Source organism: Triturus cristatus, chromosome 10 (genome assembly GCF_964204655.1).
Source record: "Triturus cristatus chromosome 10, aTriCri1.1, whole genome shotgun sequence".
Lineage (NCBI taxonomy): Eukaryota > Metazoa > Chordata > Amphibia > Caudata > Salamandridae > Triturus > Triturus cristatus.
This window is the reverse complement of record NC_140593.1, coordinates 1122171048-1122198667: the sequence shown is the minus strand read 5'-3', so window position 1 is coordinate 1122198667 and position 27620 is coordinate 1122171048. Positions and strand designations below refer to the sequence as shown.

At 38.1% G+C, this 27620-nt stretch overlaps 1 protein-coding gene across 1 annotated transcript in view; it reads right to left on the bottom strand.

Annotated features, from left to right (window-relative positions):
- LOC146796679 (uncharacterized) overlaps positions 1 to 27620 on the bottom strand; it is a 482771-nt gene that overhangs the window by 393568 nt on the left and 61583 nt on the right. Inside the window, exons 56-81 of the mRNA XM_085631367.1 lie at positions 26957 to 27165; positions 26643 to 26749; positions 23255 to 23373; positions 22906 to 23076; positions 22391 to 22629; positions 22174 to 22277; positions 21091 to 21209; positions 20441 to 20599; positions 19209 to 19417; positions 18895 to 19001; positions 15439 to 15557; positions 15090 to 15260; positions 14575 to 14813; positions 14358 to 14461; positions 13275 to 13393; positions 12625 to 12783; positions 11393 to 11601; positions 11080 to 11186; positions 7623 to 7741; positions 7274 to 7444; positions 6759 to 6997; positions 6542 to 6645; positions 5459 to 5577; positions 4809 to 4967; positions 3577 to 3785; positions 3264 to 3370 (exon numbers count right to left, since the gene is read on the bottom strand). Of these exons, the coding sequence (XP_085487493.1) occupies positions 3264 to 3370; positions 3577 to 3785; positions 4809 to 4967; positions 5459 to 5577; positions 6542 to 6645; positions 6759 to 6997; positions 7274 to 7444; positions 7623 to 7741; positions 11080 to 11186; positions 11393 to 11601; positions 12625 to 12783; positions 13275 to 13393; positions 14358 to 14461; positions 14575 to 14813; positions 15090 to 15260; positions 15439 to 15557; positions 18895 to 19001; positions 19209 to 19417; positions 20441 to 20599; positions 21091 to 21209; positions 22174 to 22277; positions 22391 to 22629; positions 22906 to 23076; positions 23255 to 23373; positions 26643 to 26749; positions 26957 to 27165 (3997 nt within the window). The remainder of the gene's footprint in view (positions 1 to 3263; positions 3371 to 3576; positions 3786 to 4808; positions 4968 to 5458; positions 5578 to 6541; positions 6646 to 6758; positions 6998 to 7273; positions 7445 to 7622; positions 7742 to 11079; positions 11187 to 11392; positions 11602 to 12624; positions 12784 to 13274; positions 13394 to 14357; positions 14462 to 14574; positions 14814 to 15089; positions 15261 to 15438; positions 15558 to 18894; positions 19002 to 19208; positions 19418 to 20440; positions 20600 to 21090; positions 21210 to 22173; positions 22278 to 22390; positions 22630 to 22905; positions 23077 to 23254; positions 23374 to 26642; positions 26750 to 26956; positions 27166 to 27620) is intronic.

Below are 27620 nucleotides of genomic sequence, written 5' to 3'. Positions count from 1 at the left end.
CTCTTCTTTTGAAAGATAATAGCATAATGTTTGCATCAGCTTCAGTTCTTTTGCACAAGTCATCTGTAGCTGTTGCGAAAACAAAAACAATAAATCTGGCACCATCATCAATAGTACCGTTTTTGCTGCTGATGATGAAGGATATTGTGTGTCTGATTTGGTCTGTGGTAGATTTGTACATAATATTAACATTACTTCTACACTATGACACTTTCCTATTATCATGTTGTCAACACCTTACACAAATTGATTATGTTGTGGATAAGTGGTCAATTTTACACATCAGTGCATGACATGCATATATGCATCGCGTTCTACTCAACCCTATCCTTAAGTATATGTGTGTCTTCAACAGTTCTTTCTTTTGGGGAGTATTATTAATCAGAAATTTTTTCTTTCAATCTCAATAAATTTCTAATATCGAAGCATGGCACAGACTATCCTTGATCGCTCAATCATATTTGGCTGCTGTTTTGTTCCACCATCATTGTTTTTCTTGTGCATGTGAAGCTTATAACTAATTTCTAGTTCTTTAAACCATGCATAATGGGACACTGACTGATTTCAGCAGCTTTCCCACGTAAGTTCTTGCAACTCTGGTGAAGCTTTCAAGACCCAAGGACCAGCCTCACTGTTCTTACTTGCATAGCCTGTCTTTATTCACCTCTAGGTCTGGATCCCAACCAGTACAACTGGCCTTTCAAGGATGGGCAATACATCGGTTTATACAATTCCCAAGCCTCCTTCTTCCAAATAACTCAGTAAGGGTTGTGAATAGTGACTAGAGAATGCAACCGGCGATCATAGAAACCTGCATACCAACAAAATCTACTCATGGCCAAGGCTTTGGTAGTGCTGTCTGTGTAAGCCTGATGCAGCTGGCATATTATTCCTATATCTATATGTATGAAACAGCAAATCATAGTCCAAGAACTATTAGTCCTACTGTTAAGCAATAGGTCCTCCATCAGGATTCTATTCTTTGATTTGGAGGAAGCGTTTCTCTCAGCCTGTGGTATGAATGTTTCTTGGACAATTGCCATAATGTAGCAGGCACTGCAGACTTTTTATCTGAGATTAACCAAGCTCACGGGGGCTCATTTAGAAATGTGCAGAGGTATGGCAAGAGCCAAAAACTAGCAAATGACGTGTGCTCCCCTAATTGCGATCCTGCCTGATTGAGCAGTGGGAGATCGCTTGCTTTTCAAAAATGGAGCATCAGTTTGATTTCCTATCTAAGAGACTTTGCTGTAGGCTGACCACCACAGGTTCACCCACTTAACAGTCCTGGAACCTCCACTCCACTTAGAATCAGACTTTAAACATGTTTGTTCTTATGGCTTCATAAAAAGAAGGCTCGCTTGAAAGAGGAAAAAAAATGATAGGCACATTCAGGGAGAAAGTGCACCCGAGACATTCCTTTCTTGTTTTGCCAAACACGGGTTAGGGGGTTGTACCTGAAAAAACAAAACAATGCCATTTGGAGCCTTTCTAACAAATGGGGGTAGCACTGTTGCCCAGAAATTCTCCACCACAGTGATGGGGAACCCTAAGCATGCTATGGTAGCATTCATTTGCCAGACTTCAGTGTAGCATCCTCTGCCACAGCAGCATGGCAGATGGCCCACTGTCCTCTCATTTGCTGACTTTGCTGATCAAATCTCTAGATGAAAAGACAACCATTCTCCAAAATGAGAGGGAGGTAAAATGGATACATACAGGGGGAAATTGCACAAATGCTTACTTCCTGAGACAGCGTAAAACTAATGCCCTCAAGGAAAGCTGTGGCAAGAGTTTGACAGGTACACCTCTTCGTGCAGAGATAATGCCCAGCAAGACGTTAAGGCCTAAACCTGCAGGTGTCCTAGAATCTTATTTATACCCTTTGTAAGGGTATAGGGATCAAGGTTCTACTCCATTGTAGACATCTAGCATGTAAGCTAATTTCTCTCCCTTGCAAACCTCAATATTCTGGCTTTGGCTCAAGTGTTAACAGGTCTCCCAAACAACAATCACATGTGCTCTATATAACAGAGAGACACCTATAGGTACTGTAGGAAACAGGAGGTACTGCATTTTATTTTGGGAAGCCAACATTCCCAGTTAAGAACACTGCCAATTGGCCTCAGTGTCACCTTCTGGTATTGTTGGAACCCTTTCTGCAGTTGTAGTAGGCCTATAGCCACTCATATGTTGATGATTGCTTTGAATGGAACAGCATGAAGTCAGTAATTGTGTACATCCTTGCTCCTTTTTTCCAGTTTGAGATGAACTACCCTAAATCCTTCTTGCTACCTGCGCTTATTAGTAGGCCAGGGCGGATTTTGCAGAGTCGCAGTACCCGGAGCTCCACGTAGTGCTGAAAAAACTCTGCCATGCTATGCAGAGCTCAGTGAGCGGTGGTGTCCAGTACATCACGCATTTCGTGCAAATTATTTGTGCCAAAAGTTTCTCTCCCCTATAAAATCAGCATGAGCGACATCACGTGGAGCACCAGAGAGCACTACTTTCGCTCCAGTAGATTTCCTACTCGAGCGGCAGCTTCTTCAATGCGAGCTGCAGCTTTCTCATTGGTAGTGGTAGCGACCTGCCACAACCGCCTTTGTTCAGAAATCTCACTGGGAGGTTGTCTAACATGCAAATTCTCTAGCTTGCTTTCACCAACTTAACTCCTCTCAGCATCGCATCACATAGTTTTTCGCAGATCCGCACAGAGAGTGGAGTGGGCAAAACTCCACAAACTTCGCCCACCCCTATTTATTAGGGTAATTCTGGTCACCATCCTGGAAAATGCCTTCAAATAGAAGGTAATGGCCATCAGGCAGAGAGTGGATCACTTTCTGATTAATGACATTTGGATGTCCTTTAGGTACCAGATAACACCTGTTGTCAATGTGGCTATAGTTTCGCAGGTACACTGGTGAATTCAGATGTCACAGCTGAACTCGTGTGATAGGTGCTCAGCAATCACACAGTGCTGCACTGTGGTGTGTCTTTAGTCATCACAAGAGTGGGTCAGTGAGAGGGTGAATCAAGAATGAACTCTAGCTTCCACCTAATGTTCAGACAAATGATATTCAGTGAGTGTTTTTTCATGCTAGTTCAGATCCCAGAAACCATGTGTATTGATCAAAGTCGGACACACGTTACACCTTTTCAGCACCTATGTTTTGGGATAATTCAGTAAATTGATGTGTGATATAGCAATGATCATTAAAGAAAATGATATAGACATAAACAATTGCCTTTGCAGTATACTGTACCTGTGTTAAGAGATTCTTGGCTTAGAAATTCCTTAATATAAAATCTGTAGACAGCCACTTTTGAGTCAGTTGTTAGAGAAGTGTAACGCTCGGCAAATCCTTTCAGTCTGCAAAAGATAGATGACCAGCTTACATATTTTACCATTTTCTACCGGTTGACATTTGAGTGCAATAAGTTACCATTGCCGCGGTATAAGCTGAAAGCAGATTTAACTTTGTATAACATGTCAATCTACAGAATCCTTTTCAAGAACTTGATTCCAGCAAATTCAATCTCAGTTGTTTCTTGTAGAACGCAAAGCCAAATACTTACATTTCATGGTAAGAGGCGCAAGTAATATTTTTTGGTAGTTGATGAAGATGGGTTTCATTGAAGCTTCCCAACAATTCAACCAGATCCTTTTGTATGAACTCTTTCCAATCATTCGGGGTGAAAGACGAGAAGTTGGAGCTCACTTTCTCCAAAATAACTGTTATTAAGGTCTGTTTTATTGTGTTAATTTGGGAAACACTGAGATTTTCCTGAAAAAATGAAAAGTACAAGTTATATTTTTCATAAACAAACAAATTCCGAATTATTTCTTTAAACTAACGAACACAATCATGCTATTTCCAAGAAGAGGTTGTCCATGTAGACATTTTCATGGAGGAGTTCATTTTGGTCACATAAACATGGTGATAATTAAACAACACTATTGCAATTGCTTAGTAGAAAGAAATTGCTCTATAAATAACGGCAAGCAGTCTAAACACTGAAGGAAGTCAGGAGAGTAGATAAAACACAAAGGTTTAATTCCTTAATCAGTCCCTCTTTGCTGCTGGAATATTGTGTATGCCCTCCATCCCTTTATTTAGAAGAGTATTTCACAAATATTTCACGGAGGAATACCAATGGCCTAAAGAATTTGTTTTGTATTGCCTGTTTGTTTTTATCCATTTTATCTGAATATTTCAAAATCTATATGAAACATGTTTCTACATGTTTTATGATACTGTATTTTGTAATGTTGCTCCCCATCTTCTTTATTTTCTAATAATTGTTTGATGTGTAATTAGAACACTAAACGTCCAATAAAATCAACTTTTCTCAAACACAGTTTTATTTGTTAAGGATATTTAATATCTTTACCATGAACTTCTCCTGCTTGCCTCTGGTGTCTACATATTAGTTGATGTAATATACTTGCAGGAGGATTAATGTTCAAACTAAGTGAGCAATTTGAGATGACCTCTGTGGAACACCTTCAATCCATGATTCTCTCTCTTCATATGCACTGCTCAACTCTTGGTTATGTTTGTCCCATGGTGATTACAATGGTAGAACTGCAGAACCCCTTTCTATTGGTGGTTGTTTTTTACCTGTTAACCACACAGTCATCTTCATCATATCATGGCTTTGTGACATTGTTTCAATTACAAAAGGTTTCATCCCCCATTGTCATTCATTGTTTGGGTTCATATGTCAACTACAAACAATTCGTGTTTTTACTAGCCCACTATTTTATGTTGTGCCTTAAGTTGATGTCATTGAATACGTTTCCATACCTTTTCAGAAGCAGACAGGATATTTTCCAAATACACTGTGACTTTATCTGGTGTCACAAGGCTAAGTATTTGCTTTAGCAGTGTAGAGTTGTTGATGACTTCTGGTTTCGTCAAGAGCACAGCTGTTTCATTTGGTGATAGAGTTCCAGTAAGCACCTCCTGAATATGACAAAAATAAGCATACGATGGTGAAACTGCAGGACTCTAGCATGTAGCAATCTTAGAAGCAAATAACTTTACATAAAATTCATCTATTAACATATATACATAGTTTCTGGAGTCAGTATGATACCAGGCTTATTTCAGATTTAAAACAAATTCCCTTGAGTGTATTTAAAATAGAAACTTCAAATGCATCTACTTTGTGTTCCAGAAAGTGCTCCCGTCTAAACGTCTTGCCATTCTTTTATAAAAGCGTGTAAGTTGACTTGAGAACCACTATTATTCTTATTCGAAGAAACATATAGTGCTGGTATCAATGCTAGAAAAATCCTGCTAATTTAAGCTACTGATCCTGCCCCGAATAAAGATGGTGACATACAAGAAAGGAAATGAAAAGAATGATGTAGTGAGAAAAGACTTCAGACAACCCATTTGCTACTAGTAAAACTGTGTGGCAAACAGATATGTTTTTCAGCTTCACCACTTACTATGCTTAGATTGGGGTACAGGGCTATAAGTTTCGAGACTGAAGCGTATGAGAAGAAGGCACCCAAATTCTTCACTAGCCATTCCTTTGTTCCGTTTGTATTTGATGCGCATGCAGAGCCTAAACAAAGGAAAGGTTTCATTAAGCATTGAATAACAGGTGTTAAGGCATTGTGATGAATTTGTAATGAGAGCAGAATATTTAACTGCTGCTCTATAGTTTTGCTAAGTCAGTTGTGCTGATGTATATCTCAAATGTGCCAAAATAAAGAACTCTCAAAACTAAAGTTGGTCGAAAATGCACCTATGTCAATAACAGATTTTACCAGCCACTGAACTGTCCGTTTTGGACTTTGTGATTCAGGGGACTATTTGAATACTTTTTTTTATGCAAATCCAACGTAATGTTCACATCATATTTTTTACAAAGGAGACACCATCTAAATCTAAACTTCTATGTCAGGCCTACATGTGAAGAAGTGTACTAATTACCTGTATGACCCACACTTGCAGTGTGATAGCGAGTTGCACTGGTATTTTACCGTATTCCGTTGTAGATTAATAAAATTATATTTTGCTGAGCATTAATCAATACATTTTAGAGAACTTCTTATGTGGAAAGTGAGTTACTATCATCTGTCTAGCTTCAGACTACTTTTTCTTGTAACATCCTCATCTTTTTAAATGGGTGTATTTTCGCTTCTTTCATTTCCTTGGGTAGTTATATTTTAGTTTCTGATATCAGTAATTTACACATGCAGAGAATCATGAAAGTCACTTTAACAATTTTCTTGAAGTGCACCATTAGGTGACAATACATTTTTTTATTCACTAAGAGAATATTCAATAGGAGCATAATAGAGAATTTCATTCAAAAATTGATTTTTCAATGCAGGTTCCTATAGTAATATCTCAATCGTAAGTGTGCGCTAAAGGTCCCACCTAGAATACAGCGGTATTGGAGTATCCCAGAAGTACTGCGGCCTATAATATCTGTAATTCTGGGTGTGAGAATAAAGATGTTGTACTTTACGCCCTGCAGCAATAAAGTTTAAAGCTTCATATTGCAATTAAAACATGTGTACCTGCTTTGTCAAACTGTTGAGAAAGGTATTTTTCACTGAATTCGTAAATGGCACGTTTGTTATTGACATCGAGTTCAAGGACTACATCGCTCAGCTGTTTTATTCTGTAGTCATTAATTAAAGAGAAAAAAGAAAATATTGAGTACTAAATAGAAAACCAATCCATTCACTTTTAATTGCCGATATTTAAAAGTTGGCTTTGATGACTTTTACTTACATTGTTTGGTAGGCTTCACATGTTATATTAAGTGGTAATCGTGATAGATCGGATTCATCTATGACCCTCAGAAATAGTTCAATGACAATCTGGAAAAGTCTGACCCAATTATTCATATTTTTCAAGCACCAGTCCATGTTGAGTGCAGATAAAGTGTTGTTCAAAAACTCTTTTTGAGTTGAAAGTGTGAAGAAAGCAGACGCATTACACAAAGTCACATTTGTAGATGGGTTTGAGCTCTGTGAAAGGCAAAAAATATTTATCAGTGACAAATGCTTGTGATGAGAAGTAGAATTATGTTTAGAAGATAATGATTTATAGCTGAAAACAAAAAACATTTTAGAAAGGGTATTATTAATTTCTATTTGGGTTGTTGAGGAGGGTTGATTACTTCAACACTCTGTTCACAAACTTTAAAAATAAATAGTGATTTTGGATGAGACGCACCATGTCACTTAGAAATGAGGCTATTTTTAAAATATTGATACACCCTGTGTGAATAATACAATACTTACGAGACAAATAGTCATCTTTAAAGCGCTAAGATACTGCAAAAATACTTCATTGTTGTCAAAGTGCAAGATTTGACCCAGAATTAATGTTTTTAATGTTTCATTTTTAAATTCATCCACATATATGGTTATTTCAGCCAGCTCCTCTGCTGTAAGATTACTGGGTATAAACACCTAGAGAAAATAAAGAGCAGTGAATTTCACATTTAAATCTTGAATGAATTCAGTGTTGAAAGAGTCTTATTTTTGATTTATCCTTCAGTGGATATCATTGCAAAACATAATTTCATACTCAAAAATGTAAATTCATGTATTTCTTCTAATGTTTGAAGGTATATTTCAAAGGGCCTACCTTGTTAAGATTTCTGTTGAACTGTGCAAGATCTTCAATGTTAGATTGCTGAATGAACTGCATTAGGTTTTCCTTCAGCCATGATGTAATACCTGATGCATCACAAGCGATGCCTGTGCCTGAAATAGAGATGCATTAAAGATTGACTTTAGTCCTGTAAAAACGTTTACATTCTGAAACACCCTAATTTCGTCTCTTCTTTTGAAAGATAATAGCATAATGTTTGCATCAGCTTCAGTTCTTTTGCACAAGTCATCTGTAGCTGTTGCGAAAACAAAAACAATAAATCTGGCACCATCATCAATAGTACCGTTTTTGCTGCTGATGATGAAGGATATTGTGTGTCTGATTTGGTCTGTGGTAGATTTGTACATAATATTAACATTACTTCTACACTATGACACTTTCCTATTATCATGTCGTCAACACCTTACACAAATTGATTCTGTTGTGGATAAGTGGTCAATTTTACACATCAGTGCATGACATGCATATATGCATCGCGTTCTACTCAACCCTATCCTTAAGTATATGTGTGTCTTCAACAGTTCTTTCTTTTGGGGAGTATTATTAATCAGAATTTTTTTCTTTCAATCTCAATAAGTTTCTAATATCGAAGCATGGCACAGACTATCCTTGATCGCTCAATCATATTTGGCTGCTGTTTTGTTCCACCATCATTGTTTTTCTTGTGCATGTGAAGCTTATAACTAATTTCTAGTTCTTTAAACCATGCATAATGGGACACTGACTGATTTCAGCAGCTTTCCCACGTAAGTTCTTGCAACTCTGGTGAAGCTTTCAAGACCCAAGGACCAGCCTCACTGTTCTTACTTGCATAGCCTGTCTTTATTCACCTCTAGGTCTGGATCCCAACCAGTACAACTGGCCTTTCAAGGATGGGCAATACATCGGTTTATACAATTCCCAAGCCTTCTTCTTCCACATAACTCAGTAAGGGATGTGAATAGTGACTAGAGAATGCAACCGGCGATCATAGAAACCTGCATACCAACAAAATCTACTCATGGCCAAGGCTTTGGTAGTGCTGTCTGTGTAAGCCTGATGCAGCTGGCATATTATTCCTATATCTATATGTATGAAACAGCAAATCATAGTCCAAGAACTATTAGTCCTACTGTTAAGCAATAGGTCCTCCATCAGGATTCTATTCTTTGATTTGGAGGAAGCGTTTCTCTCAGCCTGTGGTATGAATGTTTCTTGGACAATTGCCATAATGTAGCAGGCACTGCAGACTTTTTATCTGAGATTAACCAAGCTCACGGGGGCTCATTTAGAAATGTGCAGAGGTATGGCAAGTGCCAAAAACTAGCAAATGACGTGTGCCCCCCTAATTGCGATCCTGCCTGATTGAGCAGTGGGAGATCGCTTGCTTTTCAAAAATGGAGCATCAGTTTGATTTCCTATCTAAGAGACTTTGCTGTAGGCTGACCACCACAGGTTCACCCACTTAACAGTCCTGGAACCTCCACTCCACTTAGAATCAGACTTTAAGCATGTTTGTTCTTATGGCTTCATAAAAAGAAGGGTCGCTTGAAAGAGGAAAAAAAATGATAGGCACATTCAGGGAGAAAGTGCACCAGAGACATTCCTTTCTTGTTTTGCCAAACACGGGTTAGGGGGTTGTACCTGAAAAAACAAAACAATGCCAATTGGAGCCTTTCTAACAAATGGGGGTAGCACTGTTGCCCAGAAATTCTCCACCACAGTGATGGGGAACCCTAAGCATGTTATGGTAGCATTCATTTGCCAGACTTCAGTGTAGCATCCTCTGACACAGCAGCATGGTAGATGGCCCACTGTCCTCTCATTTGCTGACTTTGCTGATCAAATCTCTAGATGAAAAGACAACCATACTCCAAAATGAGAGGGAGGTAAAATGGATACATACAGGGGGAAATTGCACAAATGCTTACTTCCTGAGACAGCGTAAAACTAATGCCCTCAAGGAAAGCTGTGGCAAGAGTTTGACAGGTACACCTCTTCGTGCAGAGATAATGCCCAGCAAGACGTTAAGGCCTTAACCTGCAGGTGTCCTAGAATCTTATTTATACCCTTTGTAAGGGTATAGGGATCAAGGTTCTACTCCATTGTAGACATCTAGCATGTAAGCTAATTTCTCTCCCTTGCAAACCTCAATATTCTGGCTTTGGCTCAAGTGTTAACAGGTCTCCCAAACAACAATCACATGTGCTCTATATACCAGAGAGACACCTATAGGTACTGTAGGAAACAGGAGGTACTGCATTTTATTTTGGGAAGCCAACATTCCCAGTTAAGAACACTGCCAATTGGCCTCAGTGTCACCTTCTGGTATTGTTGGAACCCTTTCTGCAGTTGTAGTAGGCCTATAGCCACTCATATGTTGATGATTGCTTTGAATGGAACAGCATGAAGTCAGTAATTGTGTACATCCTTGCTCCTTTTTTCCAGTTTGAGATGAACTACCCTAAATCCTTCTTGCTACCTGCGCTTATTAGTAGGCCAGGGCGGATTTTGCAGAGTCGCAGTACCCGGAGCTCCACGTAGTGCTGAAAAAACTCTGCCATGCTATGCAGAGCTCAGTGAGCGGTGGTGTCCAGTACATCACGCATTTCGTGCAAATTATTTGTGCCAAAAGTTTCTCTCCCCTATAAAATCAGCATGAGCGACATCACGTGGAGCACCAGAGAGCACTACTTTCGCTCCAGTAGATTTCCTACTCGAGCGGCAGCTTCTTCAATGCGAGCTGCAGCTTTCTCATTGGTAGTGGTAGCGACCTGCCACAACCGCCTTTGTACCAGAAATCTCACTGGGAGGTTGTCTAACATGCAAATTCTCTAGCTTGCTTTCACCAACTTAACTCCTCTCAGCATCGCATCACATAGTTTTTCGCAGATCCGCACAGAGAGTGGAGTGGGCAAAACTCCACAAACTTCGCCCACCCCTATTTATTAGGGTAATTCTGGTCACCATCCTGGAAAATGCCTTCAAATAGAAGGTAATGGCCATCAGGCAGAGAGTGGATCACTTTCTGATTAATGACATTTGGATGTCCTTTAGGTACCAGATAACACCTGTTGTCAATGTGGCTATAGTTTCGCAGGTACACTGGTGAATTCAGATGTCACAGCTGAACTCGTGTGATAGGTGCTCTGCAATCACACAGTGCTGCACTGTGGTGTGTCTTTAGTCATCACGAGAGTGGGTCAGTGAGAGGGTGAATCAAGAATGAACTCTAGCTTCCACCTAATGTTCAGACAAATGATATTCAGTGAGTGTTTTTTCATGCTAGTTCAGATCCCAGAAACCATGTGTATTGATCAAAGTCGGACACACGTTACACCTTTTCAGCACCTATGTTTTGGGATAATTCAGTAAATTGATGTGTGATATAGCAATGATCATTAAAGAAAATGATATAGACATAAACAATTGCCTTTGCAGTATACTGTACCTGTGTTAAGAGATTCTTGGCTTAGAAATTCCTTAATATAAAATCTGTAGACAGCCACTTTTGAGTCAGTTGTTAGAGAAGTGTAACGCTTGGCAAATCCTTTCAGTCTGCAAAAGATAGATGACCAGCTTACATATTTTACCATTTTCTACCGGTTGACATTTGAGTGCAATAAGTTACCATTGCCGCGGTATAAGCTGAAAGCAGATTTAACTTTGTATAACATGTCAATCTACAGAATCCTTTTCAAGAACTTGATTCCAGCAAATTCAATCTCAGTTGTTTCTTGTAGAACGCAAAGCCAAATACTTACATTTCATGGTAAGAGGCGCAAGTAATATTTTTTGGTAGTTGATGAAGATGGGTTTCATTGAAGCTTCCCAACAATTCAACCAGATCCTTTTGTATGAACTCTTTCCAATCATTCGGGGTGAAAGACGAGAAGTTGGAGCTCACTTTCTCCAAAATAACTGTTATTAAGGTCTGTTTTATTGTGTTAATTTGGGAAACACTGAGATTTTCCTGAAAAAATGAAAAGTACAAGTTATATTTTTCATAAACAAACAAATTCCGAATTATTTCTTTAAACTAACGAACACAATCATGCTATTTCCAAGAAGAGGTTGTCCATGTAGACATTTTCATGGAGGAGTTCATTTTGGTCACATAAACATGGTGATAATTAAACAACACTATTGCAATTGCTTAGTAGAAAGAAATTGCTCTATAAATAACGGCAAGCAGTCTAAACACTGAAGGAAGTCAGGAGAGTAGATAAAACACAAAGGTTTAATTCCTTAATCAGTCCCTCTTTGCTGCTGGAATATTGTGTATGCCCTCCATCCCTTTATTTAGAAGAGTATTTCACAAATATTTCACGGAGGAATACCAATGGCCTAAAGAATTTGTTTTGTATTGCCTGTTTGTTTTTATCCATTTTATCTGAATATTTCAAAATCTATATGAAACATGTTTCTACATGTTTTATGATACTGTATTTTGTAATGTTGCTCCCCATCTTCTTTATTTTCTAATAATTGTTTGATGTGTAATTAGAACACTAAACGTCCAATAAAATCAACTTTTCTCAAACACAGTTTTATTTGTTAAGGATATTTAATATCTTTACCATGAACTTCTCCTGCTTGCCTCTGGTGTCTACATATTAGTTGATGTAATATACTTGCAGGAGGATTAATGTTCAAACTAAGTGAGCAATTTGAGATGACCTCTGTGGAACACCTTCAATCCACGATTCTCTCTCTTCATATGCACTGCTCAACTCTTGGTTATGTTTGTCCCATGGTGATTACAATGGTAGAACTGCAGAACCCCTTTCTATTGGTGGTTGCTTTTTACCTGTTAACCACACAGTCATCTTCATCATATCATGGCTTTGTGACATTGTTTCAATTACAAAAGGTTTCATCCCCCATTGTCATTCATTGTTTGGGTTCATATGTCAACTACAAACAATTCGTGTTTTTACTAGCCCACTATTTTATGTTGTGCCTTAAGTTGATGTCATTGAATACGTTTCCATACCTTTTCAGAAGCAGACAGGATATTTTCCAAATACACTGTGACTTTATCTGGTGTAACAAGGCTAAGTATTTGCTTTAGCAGTGTAGAGTTGTTGATGACTTCTGGTTTCGTCAAGAGCACAGCTGTTTCATTTGGTGATAGAGTTCCAGTAAGCACCTCCTGAATATGACAAAAATAAGCATACGATGGTGAAACTGCAGGACTCTAGAATGTAGCAATCTTAGAAGCAAATAACTTTACATAAAATTTATCTATTAACATATATACATAGTTTCTGGAGTCAGTATGATACCAGGCTGATTTCAGATTTAAAACAAATTCCCTTGAGTGTATTTAAAATAGAAACTTCAAATGCATCTACTTTGTGTTCCAGAAAGTGCTCCCGTCTAAACGTCTTGCCATTCTTTTATAAAAGCGTGTAAGTTGACTTGAGAACCACTATTATTCTTATTCGAAGAAACATATAGTGCTGGTATCAATGCTAGAAAAATCCTGCTAATTTAAGCTACTGATCCTGCCCCGAATAAAGATGGTGACATACAAGAAAGGAATTGAAAAGAATGATGTAGTGAGAAAAGACTTCAGACAACCCATTTGCTACTAGTAAAACTGTGTGGCAAACAGATATGTTTTTCAGCTTCACCACTTACTATGCTTAGATTGGGGTACAGGGCTATAAGTTTCGAGACTGAAGCGTATGAGAAGAAGGCACCCAAATTCTTCACTAGCCATTCCTTTGTTCCGTTTGTATTTGATGCGCATGCAGAGCCTAAACAAAGGAAAGGTTTCATTAAGCATTGAATAACAGGTGTTAAGGCATTGTGATGAATTTGTAATGAGAGCAGAATATTTAACTGCTGCTCTATAGTTTTGCTAAGTCAGTTGTGCTGATGTATATCTCAAATGTGCCAAAATAAAGAACTCTCAAAACTAAAGTTGGTCGAAAATGCACCTATGTCAATAACAGATTTTACCAGCCACTGAACTGTCCGTTTTGGACTTTGTGATTCAGGGGACTATTTGAATACTTTTTTTTATGCAAATCCAACGTAATGTTCACATCATATTTTTTACAAAGGAGACACCATCTAAATCTAACCTTCTATGTCAGGCCTACATGTGAAGAAGTGTACTAATTACCTGTATGACCCACACTTGCAGTGTGATAGCGAGTTGCACTGGTATTTTACCGTATTCCGTTGTAGATTAATAAAATTATATTTTGCTGAGCATTAATCAATACATTTTAGAGAACTTCTTATGTGGAAAGTGAGTTACTATCATCTGTCTAGCTTCAGACTACTTTTTCTTGTAACATCCTCATCTTTTTAAATGGGTGTATTTTCGCTTCTTTCATTTCCTTGGGTAGTTATATTTTAGTTTCTGATATCAGTAATTTACACATGCAGAGAATCATGAAAGTCACTTTAACAATTTTCTTGAAGTGCACCATTAGGTGACAATACATTTTTTTATTCACTAAGAGAATATTCAATAGGAGCATAATAGAGAATTTCATTCAAAAATTGATTTTTCAATGCAGGTTCCTATAGTAATATCTCAATCGTAAGTGTGCGCTAAAGGTCCCACCTAGAATACAGTGGTATTGGAGTATCCCAGAAGTACTGCGGCCTATAATATCTGTAATTCTGGGTGTGAGAATAAAGATGTTGTACTTTACGCCCTGCAGCAATAAAGTTTAAAGCTTCATATTGCAATTAAAACATGTGTACCTGCTTTGTCAAACTGTTGAGAAAGGTATTTTTCACTGAATTCGTAAATGGCACGTTCGTTATTGACATCGAGTTCAAGGACTACATCGCTCAGCTGTTTTATTCTGTAGTCATTAATTAAACAGAAAAAAGAAAATATTGAGTACTAAATAGAAAACCAATCCATTCACTTTTAATTGCCGATATTTAAAAGTTGGCTTTGATGACTTTTACTTACATTGTTTGGTAGGCTTCACATGTTATATTAAGTGGTAATCGTGATAGATCGGATTCATCTATGACCCTCAGAAATAGTTCAATGACAATCTGGAAAAGTCTGACCCAATTATTCATATTTTTCAAGCACCAGTCCATGTTGAGTGCAGATAAAGTGTTGTTCAAAAACTCTTTTTGAGTTGAAAGTGTGAAGAAAGCAGACGCATTACACAAAGTCACATTTGTAGATGGGTTTGAGCTCTGTGAAAGGCAAAAAATATTTATCAGTGACAAATGCTTGTGATGAGAAGTAGAATTATGTTTAGAAGATAATGATTTATAGCTGAAAACAAAAAACATTTTAGAAAGGGTATTATTAATTTCTATTTGGGTTGTTGAGGAGGGTTGATTACTTCAACACTCTGTTCACAAACTTTAAAAATAAATAGTGATTTTGGATGAGACGCACCATGTCACTTAGAAATGAGGCTATTTTTAAAATATTGATACACCCTGTGTGAATAATACAATACTTACGAGACAAATAGTCATCTTTAAAGCGCTAAGATACTGCAAAAATACTTCATTGTTGTCAAAGTGCAAGATTTGACCCAGAATTAATGTTTTTAATGTTTCATTTTTAAATTCATCCACATATATGGTTATTTCAGCCAGCTCCTCTGCTGTAAGATTACTGGGTATAAACACCTAGAGAAAATAAAGAGCAGTGAATTTCACATTTAAATCTTGAATGAATTCAGTGTTGAAAGAGTCTTATTTTTGATTTATCCTTCAGTGGATATCATTGCAAAACATAATTTCATACTCAAAAATGTAAATTCATGTATTTCTTCTAATGTTTGAAGGTATATTTCAAAGGGCCTACCTTGTTAAGATTTCTGTTGAACTGTGCAAGATCTTCAATGTTAGATTGCTGAATGAACTGCATTAGGTTTTCCTTCAGCCATGATGTAATACCTGATGCATCACAAGCGATGCCTGTGCCTGAAATAGAGATGCATTAAAGATTGACTTTAGTCCTGTAAAAACGTTTACATTCTGAAACACCCTAATTTCGTCTCTTCTTTTGAAAGATAATAGCATAATGTTTGCATCAGCTTCAGTTCTTTTGCACAAGTCATCTGTAGCTGTTGCGAAAACAAAAACAATAAATCTGGCACCATCATCAATAGTACCGTTTTTGCTGCTGATGATGAAGGATATTGTGTGTCTGATTTGGTCTGTGGTAGATTTGTACATAATATTAACATTACTTCTACACTATGACACTTTCCTATTATCATGTCGTCAACACCTTACACAAATTGATTCTGTTGTGGATAAGTGGTCAATTTTACACATCAGTGCATGACATGCATATATGCATCGCGTTCTACTCAACCCTATCCTTAAGTATATGTGTGTCTTCAACAGTTCTTTCTTTTGGGGAGTATTATTAATCAGAATTTTTTTCTTTCAATCTCAATAAGTTTCTAATATCGAAGCATGGCACAGACTATCCTTGATCGCTCAATCATATTTGGCTGCTGTTTTGTTCCACCATCATTGTTTTTCTTGTGCATGTGAAGCTTATAACTAATTTCTAGTTCTTTAAACCATGCATAATGGGACACTGACTGATTTCAGCAGCTTTCCCACGTAAGTTCTTGCAACTCTGGTGAAGCTTTCAAGACCCAAGGACCAGCCTCACTGTTCTTACTTGCATAGCCTGTCTTTATTCACCTCTAGGTCTGGATCCCAACCAGTACAACTGGCCTTTCAAGGATGGGCAATACATCGGTTTATACAATTCCCAAGCCTTCTTCTTCCACATAACTCAGTAAGGGATGTGAATAGTGACTAGAGAATGCAACCGGCGATCATAGAAACCTGCATACCAACAAAATCTACTCATGGCCAAGGCTTTGGTAGTGCTGTCTGTGTAAGCCTGATGCAGCTGGCATATTATTCCTATATCTATATGTATGAAACAGCAAATCATAGTCCAAGAACTATTAGTCCTACTGTTAAGCAATAGGTCCTCCATCAGGATTCTATTCTTTGATTTGGAGGAAGCGTTTCTCTCAGCCTGTGGTATGAATGTTTCTTGGACAATTGCCATAATGTAGCAGGCACTGCAGACTTTTTATCTGAGATTAACCAAGCTCACGGGGGCTCATTTAGAAATGTGCAGAGGTATGGCAAGAGCCAAAAACTAGCAAATGACGTGTGCCCCCCTAATTGCGATCCTGCCTGATTGAGCAGTGGGAGATCGCTTGCTTTTCAATAATGGAGCATCAGTTTGATTTCCTATCTAAGAGACTTTGCTGTAGGCTGACCACCACAGGTTCACCCACTTAACAGTCCTGGAACCTCCACTCCACTTAGAATCAGACTTTAAGCATGTTTGTTCTTATGGCTTCATAAAAAGAAGGGTCGCTTGAAAGAGGAAAAAAAATGATAGGCACATTCAGGGAGAAAGTGCACCAGAGACATTCCTTTCTTGTTTTGCCAAACACGGGTTAGGGGGTTGTACCTGAAAAAACAAAACAATGCCAATTGGAGCCTTTCTAACAAATGGGGGTAGCACTGTTGCCCAGAAATTCTCCACCACAGTGATGGGGAACCCTAAGCATGTTATGGTAGCATTCATTTGCCAGACTTCAGTGTAGCATCCTCTGACACAGCAGCATGGTAGATGGCCCACTGTCCTCTCATTTGCTGACTTTGCTGATCAAATCTCTAGATGAAAAGACAACCATTCTCCAAAATGAGAGGGAGGTAAAATGGATACATACAGGGGGAAATTGCACAAATGCTTACTTCCTGAGACAGCGTAAAACTAATGCCCTCAAGGAAAGCTGTGGCAAGAGTTTGACAGGTACACCTCTTCGTGCAGAGATAATGCCCAGCAAGACGTTAAGGCCTTAACCTGCAGGTGTCCTAGAATCTTATTTATACCCTTTGTAAGGGTATAGGGATCAAGGTTCTACTCCATTGTAGACATCTAGCATGTAAGCTAATTTCTCTCCCTTGCAAACCTCAATATTCTGGCTTTGGCTCAAGTGTTAACAGGTCTCCCAAACAACAATCACATGTGCTCTATATAACAGAGAGACACCTATAGGTACTGTAGGAAACAGGAGGTACTGCATTTTATTTTGGGAAGCCAACATTCCCAGTTAAGAACACTGCCAATTGGCCTCAGTGTCACCTTCTGGTATTGTTGGAACCCTTTCTGCAGTTGTAGTAGGCCTATAGCCACTCATATGTTGATGATTGCTTTGAATGGAACAGCATGAAGTCAGTAATTGTGTACATCCTTGCTCCTTTTTTCCAGTTTGAGATGAACTACCCTAAATCCTTCTTGCTACCTGCGCTTATTAGTAGGCCAGGGCGGATTTTGCAGAGTCGCAGTACCCGGAGCTCCACGTAGTGCTGAAAAAACTCTGCCATGCTATGCAGAGCTCAATGAGCGGTGGTGTCCAGTACATCACGCATTTCGTGCAAATTATTTGTGCCAAAAGTTTCTCTCCCCTATAAAATCAGCATGAGCGACATCACGTGGAGCACCAGAGAGCACTACTTTCGCTCCAGTAGATTTCCTACTCGAGCGGCAGCTTCTTCAATGCGAGCTGCAGCTTTCTCATTGGTAGTGGTAGCGACCTGCCACAACCGCCTTTGTTCAGAAATCTCACTGGGAGGTTGTCTAACATGCAAATTCTCTAGCTTGCTTTCACCAACTTAACTCCTCTCAGCATCGCATCACATAGTTTTTCGCAGATCCGCACAGAGAGTGGAGTGGGCAAAACTCCACAAACTTCGCCCACCCCTATTTATTAGGGTAATTCTGGTCACCATCCTGGAAAATGCCTTCAAATAGAAGGTAATGGCCATCAGGCAGAGAGTGGATCACTTTCTGATTAATGACATTTGGATGTCCTTTAGGTACCAGATAACACCTGTTGTCAATGTGGCTATAGTTTCGCAGGTACACTGGTGAATTCAGATGTCACAGCTGAACTCGTGTGATAGGTGCTCAGCAATCACACAGTGCTGCACTGTGGTGTTTCTTTAGTCATCACAAGAGTGGGTCAGTGAGAGGGTGAATCAAGAATGAACTCTAGCTTCCACCTAATGTTCAGACAAATGATATTCAGTGAGTGTTTTTTCATGCTAGTTCAGATCCCAGAAACCATGTGTATTGATCAAAGTCGGACACACGTTACACCTTTTCAGCACCTATGTTTTGGGATAATTCAGTAAATTGATGTGTGATATAGCAATGATCATTAAAGAAAATGATATAGACATAAACAATTGCCTTTGCAGTATACTGTACCTGTGTTAAGAGATTCTTGGCTTAGAAATTCCTTAATATAAAATCTGTAGACAGCCACTTTTGAGTCAGTTGTTAGAGAAGTGTAACGCTTGGCAAATCCTTTCAGTCTGCAAAAGATAGATGACCAGCTTACATATTTTACCATTTTCTACCGGTTGACATTTGAGTGCAATAAGTTACCAATTGCCGCGGTATAAGCTGAAAGCAGATTTAACTTTGTATAACATGTCAATCTACAGAATCCTTTTCAAGAACTTGATTCCAGCAAATTCAATCTCAGTTGTTTCTTGTAGAACGCAAAGCCAAATACTTACATTTCATGGTAAGAGGCGCAAGTAATATTTTTTGGTAGTTGATGAAGATGGGTTTCATTGAAGCTTCCCAACAATTCAACCAGATCCTTTTGTATGAACTCTTTCCAATCATTCGGGGTGAAAGACGAGAAGTTGGAGCTCACTTTCTCCAAAATAACTGTTATTAAGGTCTGTTTTATTGTGTTAATTTGGGAAACACTGAGATTTTCCTGAAAAAATGAAAAGTACAAGTTATATTTTTCATAAACAAACAAATTCCGAATTATTTCTTTAAACTAACGAACACAATCATGCTATTTCCAAGAAGAGGTTGTCCATGTAGACATTTTCATGGAGGAGTTCATTTTGGTCACATAAACATGGTGATAATTAAACAACACTATTGCAATTGCTTAGTAGAAAGAAATTGCTCTATAAATAACGGCAAGCAGTCTAAACACTGAAGGAAGTCAGGAGAGTAGATAAAACACAAAGGTTTAATTCCTTAATCAGTCCCTCTTTGCTGCTGGAATATTGTGTATGCCCTCCATCCCTTTATTTAGAAGAGTATTTCACAAATATTTCACGGAGGAATACCAATGGCCTAAAGAATTTGTTTTGTATTGCCTGTTTGTTTTTATCCATTTTATCTGAATATTTCAAAATCTATATGAAACATGTTTCTACATGTTTTATGATACTGTATTTTGTAATGTTGCTCCCCATCTTCTTTATTTTCTAATAATTGTTTGATGTGTAATTAGAACACTAAACGTCCAATAAAATCAACTTTTCTCAAACACAGTTTTATTTGTTAAGGATATTTAATATCTTTACCATGAACTTCTCCTGCTTGCCTCTGGTGTCTACATATTAGTTGATGTAATATACTTGCAGGAGGATTAATGTTCAAACTAAGTGAGCAATTTGAGATGACCTCTGTGGAACACCTTCAATCCATGATTCTCTCTCTTCATATGCACTGCTCAACTCTTGGTTATGTTTGTCCCATGGTGATTACAATGGTAGAACTGCAGAACCCCTTTCTATTGGTGGTTGCTTTTTACCTGTTAACCACACAGTCATCTTCATCATATCATGGCTTTGTGACATTGTTTCAATTACAAAAGGTTTCATCCCCCATTGTCATTCATTGTTTGGGTTCATATGTCAACTACAAACAATTCGTGTTTTTACTAGCCCACTATTTTATGTTGTGCCTTAAGTTGATGTCATTGAATACGTTTCCATACCTTTTCAGAAGCAGACAGGATATTTTCCAAATACACTGTGACTTTATCTGGTGTCACAAGGCTAAGTATTTGCTTTAGCAGTGTAGAGTTGTTGATGACTTCTGGTTTCGTCAAGAGCACAGCTGTTTCATTTGGTGATAGAGTTCCAGTAAGCACCTCCTGAATATGACAAAAATAAGCATACGATGGTGAAACTGCAGGACTCTAGAATGTAGCAATCTTAGAAGCAAATAACTTTACATAAAATTTATCTATTAACATATATACATAGTTTCTGGAGTCAGTATGATACCAGGCTGATTTCAGATTTAAAACAAATTCCCTTGAGTGTATTTAAAATAGAAACTTCAAATGCATCTACTTTGTGTTCCAGAAAGTGCTCCCGTCTAAACGTCTTGCCATTCTTTTATAAAAGCGTGTAAGTTGACTTGAGAACCACTATTATTCTTATTCGAAGAAACATATAGTGCTGGTATCAATGCTAGAAAAATCCTGCTAATTTAAGCTACTGATCCTGCCCCGAATAAAGATGGTGACATACAAGAAAGGAATTGAAAAGAATGATGTAGTGAGAAAAGACTTCAGACAACCCATTTGCTACTAGTAAAACTGTGTGGCAAACAGATATGTTTTTCAGCTTCACCACTTACTATGCTTAGATTGGGGTACAGGGCTATAAGTTTCGAGACTGAAGCGTATGAGAAGAAGGCACCCAAATTCTTCACTAGCCATTCCTTTGTTCCGTTTGTATTTGATGCGCATGCAGAGCCTAAACAAAAGAAAGGTTTCATTAAGCATTGAATAACAGGTGTTAAGGCATTGTGATGAATTTGTAATGAGAGCAGAATATTTAACTGCTGCTCTATAGTTTTGCTAAGTCAGTTGTGCTGATGTATATCTCAAATGTGCCAAAATAAAGAACTCTCAAAACTAAAGTTGGTCGAAAATGCACCTATGTCAATAACAGATTTTGCCAGCCACTGAACTGTCCGTTTTGGACTTTGTGATTCAGGGGACTATTTGAATACCTTTTTTTATGCAAATTCAACGTAATGTTCACATCATATTTTTTACAAAGGAGACACCATCTAAATCTAACCTTCTATGTCAGGCCCACATGTGAAGAAGTTTACTAATTACCTGTATGACCCACACTTGCAGTGTGATAGCGAGTTGCACTGGTATTTTACCGTATTCCGTTGTAGATTAATAAAATTATATTTTGCTGAGCATTAATCAATACATTTTAGAGAACTTCTTATGTGGAAAGTGAGTTACTATCATCTGTCTAGCTTCAGACTACTTTTTCTTGTAACATCCTCATCTTTTTAAATGGGTGTATTTTCGCTTCTTTCATTTCCTTGGGTAGATATATTTTAGTTTCTGATATCAGTAATTTACACATGCAGAGAATCATGAAAGTCACTTTAACAATTTTCTTGAAGTGCACCATTAGGTGACAATACATTTTTTTATTCACTAAGAGAATATTCAATAGGAACATAATAGAGAATTTCATTCAAAAATTGTTTTTTCAATGCAGGTTCCTATAGTAATATCTCAATCGTAAGTGTGCGCTAAAGGTCCCACCTAGAATACAGCGGTATTGGAGTATCCCAGAAGTACTGCGGCCTATAATATCTGTAATTCTGGGTGTGAGAATAAAGATGTTGTACTTTACGCCCTGCAGCAATAAAGTTTAAAGCTTCATATTGCAATTAAAACATGTGTACCTGCTTTGTCAAACTGTTGAGAAAGGTATTTTTCACTGAATTCGTAAATGGCACGTTTGTTATTGACATCGAGTTCAAGGACTACATCGCTCAGCTGTTTTATTCTGTAGTCATTAATTAAAGAGAAAAAAGAAAATATTGAGTACTAAATAGAAAACCAATCCATTCACTTTTAATTGCAGATATTTAAAAGTTGGCTTTGATGACTTTTACTTACATTGTTTGGTAGCCTTCACATGTTATATTAAGTGGTAATCGTGATAGATCGGATTCATCTATGACCCTCAGAAATAGTTCAATGACAATCTGGAAAAGTCTGACCCATTCATTCATATTTTTCAAGCACCAGTCCATGTTGAGTGCAGATAAAGTGTTGTTCAAAAACTCTTTTTGAGTTGAAAGTGTGAAGAAAGCAGACGCATTACACAAAGTCACATTTGTAGATGGGTTTGAGCTCTGTGAAAGGCAAAAAATATTTATCAGTGACAAATGCTTGTGATGAGAAGTAGAATTATGTTTAGAAGATAATGATTTATAGCTGAAAACAAAAAACATTTTAGAAAGGGTATTATTAATTTCTATTTGGGTTCTTGAGGAGGGTTGATTACTTCAACACTCTGTTCACAAACTTTAAAAATAAATAGTGATTTTGGATGAGACGCACCATGTCACTTAGAAATGAGGCTATTTTTAAAATATTGATACACCCTGTGTGAATAATACAATACTTACGAGACAAATAGTCATCTTTAAAGCGCTAAGATACTGCAAAAATACTTCATTGTTGTCAAAGTGCAAGATTTGACCCAGAATTAATGTTTTTAATGTTTCATTTTTAAATTCATCCACATATATGGTTATTTCAGCCAGCTCCTCTGCTGTAAGATTACTGGGTATAAACACCTAGAGAAAATAAAGAGCAGTGAATTTCACATTTAAATCTTGAATGAATTCAGTGTTGAAAGAGTCTTATTTTTGATTTATCCTTCAGTGGATATCATTGCAAAACATAATTTCATACTCAAAAATGTAAATTCATGTATTTCTTCTAATGTTTGAAGGTATATTTCAAAGGGCCTACCTTGTTAAGATTTCTGTTGAACTGTGCAAGATCTTCAATGTTAGATTGCTGAATGAACTGCATTAGGTTTTCCTTCAGCCATGATGTAATACCTGATGCATCACAAGCGATGCCTGTGCCTGAAATAGAGATGCATTAAAGATTGACTTTAGTCCTGTAAAAACGTTTACATTCTGAAACACCCTAATTTCGTCTCTTCTTTTGAAAGATAATAGCATAATGTTTGCATCAGCTTCAGTTCTTTTGCACAAGTCATCTGTAGCTGTTGCGAAAACAAAAACAATAAATCTGGCACCATCATCAATAGTACCGTTTTTGCTGCTGATGATGAAGGATATTGTGTGTCTGATTTGGTCTGTGGTAGATTTGTACATAATATTAACATTACTTCTACACTATGACACTTTCCTATTATCATGTCGTCAACACCTTACACAAATTGATTCTGTTGTGGATAAGTGGTCAATTTTACACATCAGTGCATGACATGCATATATGCATCGCGTTCTACTCAACCCTATCCTTAGGTATATGTGTGTCTTCAACAGTTCTTTCTTTTGGGGAGTATTATTAATCAGAATTTTTTTCTTTCAATCTCAATAAGTTTCTAATATCGAAGCATGGCACAGACTATCCTTGATCGCTCAATCATATTTGGCTGCTGTTTTGTTCCACCATCATTGTTTTTCTTGTGCATGTGAAGCTTATAACTAATTTCTAGTTCTTTAAACCATGCATAATGGGACACTGACTGATTTCAGCAGCTTTCCCACGTAAGTTCTTGCAACTCTGGTGAAGCTTTCAAGACCCAAGGACCAGCCTCACTGTTCTTACTTGCATAGCCTGTCTTTATTTACCTCTAGGTCTGGATCCCAACCAGTACAACTGGCCTTTCAAGGATGGGCAATACATCGGTTTATACAATTCCCAAGCCTTCTTCTTCCACATAACTCAGTAAGGGATGTGAATAGTGACTAGAGAATGCAACCGGCGATCATAGAAACCTGCATACCAACAAAATCTACTCATGGCCAAGGCTTTGGTAGTGCTGTCTGTGTAAGCCTGATGCAGCTGGCATATTATTCCTATATCTATATGTATGAAACAGCAAATCATAGTCCAAGAACTATTAGTCCTACTGTTAAGCAATAGGTCCTCCATCAGGATTCTATTCTTTGATTTGGAGGAAGCGTTTCTCTCAGCCTGTGGTATGAATGTTTCTTGGACAATTGCCATAATGTAGCAGGCACTGCAGACTTTTTATCTGAGATTAACCAAGCTCACGGGGGCTCATTTAGAAATGTGCAGAGGTATGGCAAGAGCCAAAAACTAGCAAATGACGTGTGCCCCCCTAATTGCGATCCTGCCTGATTGAGCAGTGGGAGATCGCTTGCTTTTCAAAAATGGAGCATCAGTTTGATTTCCTATCTAAGAGACTTTGCTGTAGGCTGACCACCACAGGTTCACCCACTTAACAGTCCTGGAACCTCCACTCCACTTAGAATCAGACTTTAAGCATGTTTGTTCTTATGGCTTCATAAAAAGAAGGGTCGCTTGAAAGAGGAAAAAAAATGATAGGCACATTCAGGGAGAAAGTGCACCAGAGACATTCCTTTCTTGTTTTGCCAAACACGGGTTAGGGGGTTGTACCTGAAAAAACAAAACAATGCCAATTGGAGCCTTTCTAACAAATGGGGGTAGCACTGTTGCCCAGAAATTCTCCACCACAGTGATGGGGAACCCTAAGCATGCTATGGTAGCATTCATTTGCCAGACTTCAGTGTAGCATCCTCTGCCACAGCAGCATGGCAGATGGCCCACTGTCCTCTCATTTGCTGACTTTGCTGATCAAATCTCTAGATGAAAAGACAACCATTCTCCAAAATGAGAGGGAGGTAAAATGGATACATACAGGGGGAAATTGCACAAATGCTTACTTCCTGAGACAGCGTAAAACTAATGCCCTCAAGGAAAGCTGTGGCAAGAGTTTGACAGGTACACCTCTTCGTGCAGAGATAATGCCCAGCAAGACGTTAAGGCCTAAACCTGCAGGTGTCCTAGAATCTTATTTATACCCTTTGTAAGGGTATAGGGATCAAGGTTCTACTCCATTGTAGACATCTAGCATGTAAGCTAATTTCTCTCCCTTGCAAACCTCAATATTCTGGCTTTGGCTCAAGTGTTAACAGGTCTCCCAAACAACAATCACATGTGCTCTATATAACAGAGAGACACCTATAGGTACTGTAGGAAACAGGAGGTACTGCATTTTATTTTGGGAAGCCAACATTCCCAGTTAAGAACACTGCCAATTGGCCTCAGTGTTACCTTCTGGTATTGTTGGAACCCTTTCTGCAGTTGTAGTAGGCCTATAGCCACTCATATGTTTGAGATGAACTACCCTAAATCCTTCTTGCTACCTGCGCTTATTAGTAGGCCAGGGCGGATTTTGCAGAGTCGCAGTACCCGGAGCTCCACGTAGTGCTGAAAAAACTCTGCCATGCTATGCAGAGCTCAGTGAGCGGTGGTGTCCAGTACATCACGCATTTCGTGCAAATTATTTGTGCCAAAAGTTTCTCTCCCCTATAAAATCAGCATGAGCGACATCACGTGGAGCACCAGAGAGCACTACTTTCGCTCCAGTAGATTTCCTACTCGAGCGGCAGCTTCTTCAATGCGAGCTGCAGCTTTCTCATTGGTAGTGGTAGCGACCTGCCACAACCGCCTTTGTTCAGAAATCTCACTGGGAGGTTGTCTAACATACAAATTCTCTAGCTTGCTTTCACCAACTTAACTCCTCTCAGCATCGCATCACATAGTTTTTCGCAGATCCGCACAGAGAGTGGAGTGGGCAAAACTCCACAAACTTCGCCCACCCCTATTTATTAGGGTAATTCTGGTCACCATCCTGGAAAATGCCTTCAAATAGAAGGTAATGGCCATCAGGCAGAGAGTGGATCACTTTCTGATTAATGACATTTGGATGTCCTTTAGGTACCAGATAACACCTGTTGTCAATGTGGCTATAGTTTCGCAGGTACACTGGTGAATTCAGATGTCACAGCTGAACTCGTGTGATAGGTGCTCAGCAATCACACAGTGCTGCACTGTGGTGTGTCTTTAGTCATCACGAGAGTGGGTCAGTGAGAGGGTGAATCAAGAATGAACTCTAGCTTCCACCTAATGTTCAGACAAATGATATTCAGTGAGTGTTTTTTCATGCTAGTTCAGATCCCAGAAACCATGTGTATTGATCAAAGTCGGACACACGTTACACCTTTTCAGCACCTATGTTTTGGGATAATTCAGTAAATTGATGTGTGATATAGCAATGATCATTAAAGAAAATGATATAGACATAAACAATTGCCTTTGCAGTATACTGTACCTGTGTTAAGAGATTCTTGGCTTAGAAATTCCTTAATATAAAATCTGTAGACAGCCACTTTTGAGTCAGTTGTTAGAGAAGTGTAACGCTTGGCAAATCCTTTCAGTCTGCAAAAGATAGATGACCAGCTTACATATTTTACCATTTTCTACCGGTTGACATTTGAGTGCAATAAGTTACCAATTGCCGTGGTATAAGCTGAAAGCAGATTTAACTTTGTATAACATGTCAATCTACAGAATCCTTTTCAAGAACTTGATTCCAGCAAATTCAATCTCAGTTGTTTCTTGTAGAACGCAAAGCCAAATACTTACATTTCATGGTAAGAGGCGCAAGTAATATTTTTTGGTAGTTGATGAAGATGGGTTTCATTGAAGCTTCCCAACAATTCAACCAGATCCTTTTGTATGAACTCTTTCCAATCATTCGGGGTGAAAGACGAGAAGTTGGAGCTCACTTTCTCCAAAATAACTGTTATTAAGGTCTGTTTTATTGTGTTAATTTGGGAAACACTGAGATTTTCCTGAAAAAATGAAAAGTACAAGTTATATTTTTCATAAACAAACAAATTCCGAATTATTTCTTTAAACTAACGAACACAATCATGCTATTTCCAAGAAAAGGTTGTCCATGTAGACATTTTCATGGAGGAGTTCATTTTGGTCACATAAACATGGTGATAATTAAACAACACTATTGCAATTGCTTAGTAGAAAGAAATTGCTCTATAAATAACGGCAAGCAGTCTAAACACTGAAGGAAGTCAGGAGAGTAGATAAAACACAAAGGTTTAATTTCTTAATCAGTCCCTCTTTGCTGCTGGAATATTGTGTATGCCCTCCATCCCTTTATTTAGAAGAGTATTTCACAAATATTTTACGGAGGAATACCAATGGCCTAAAGAATTTGTTTTGTATTGCCTGTTTGTTTTTATCCATTTTATCTGAATATTTCAAAATCTATATGAAACATGTTTCT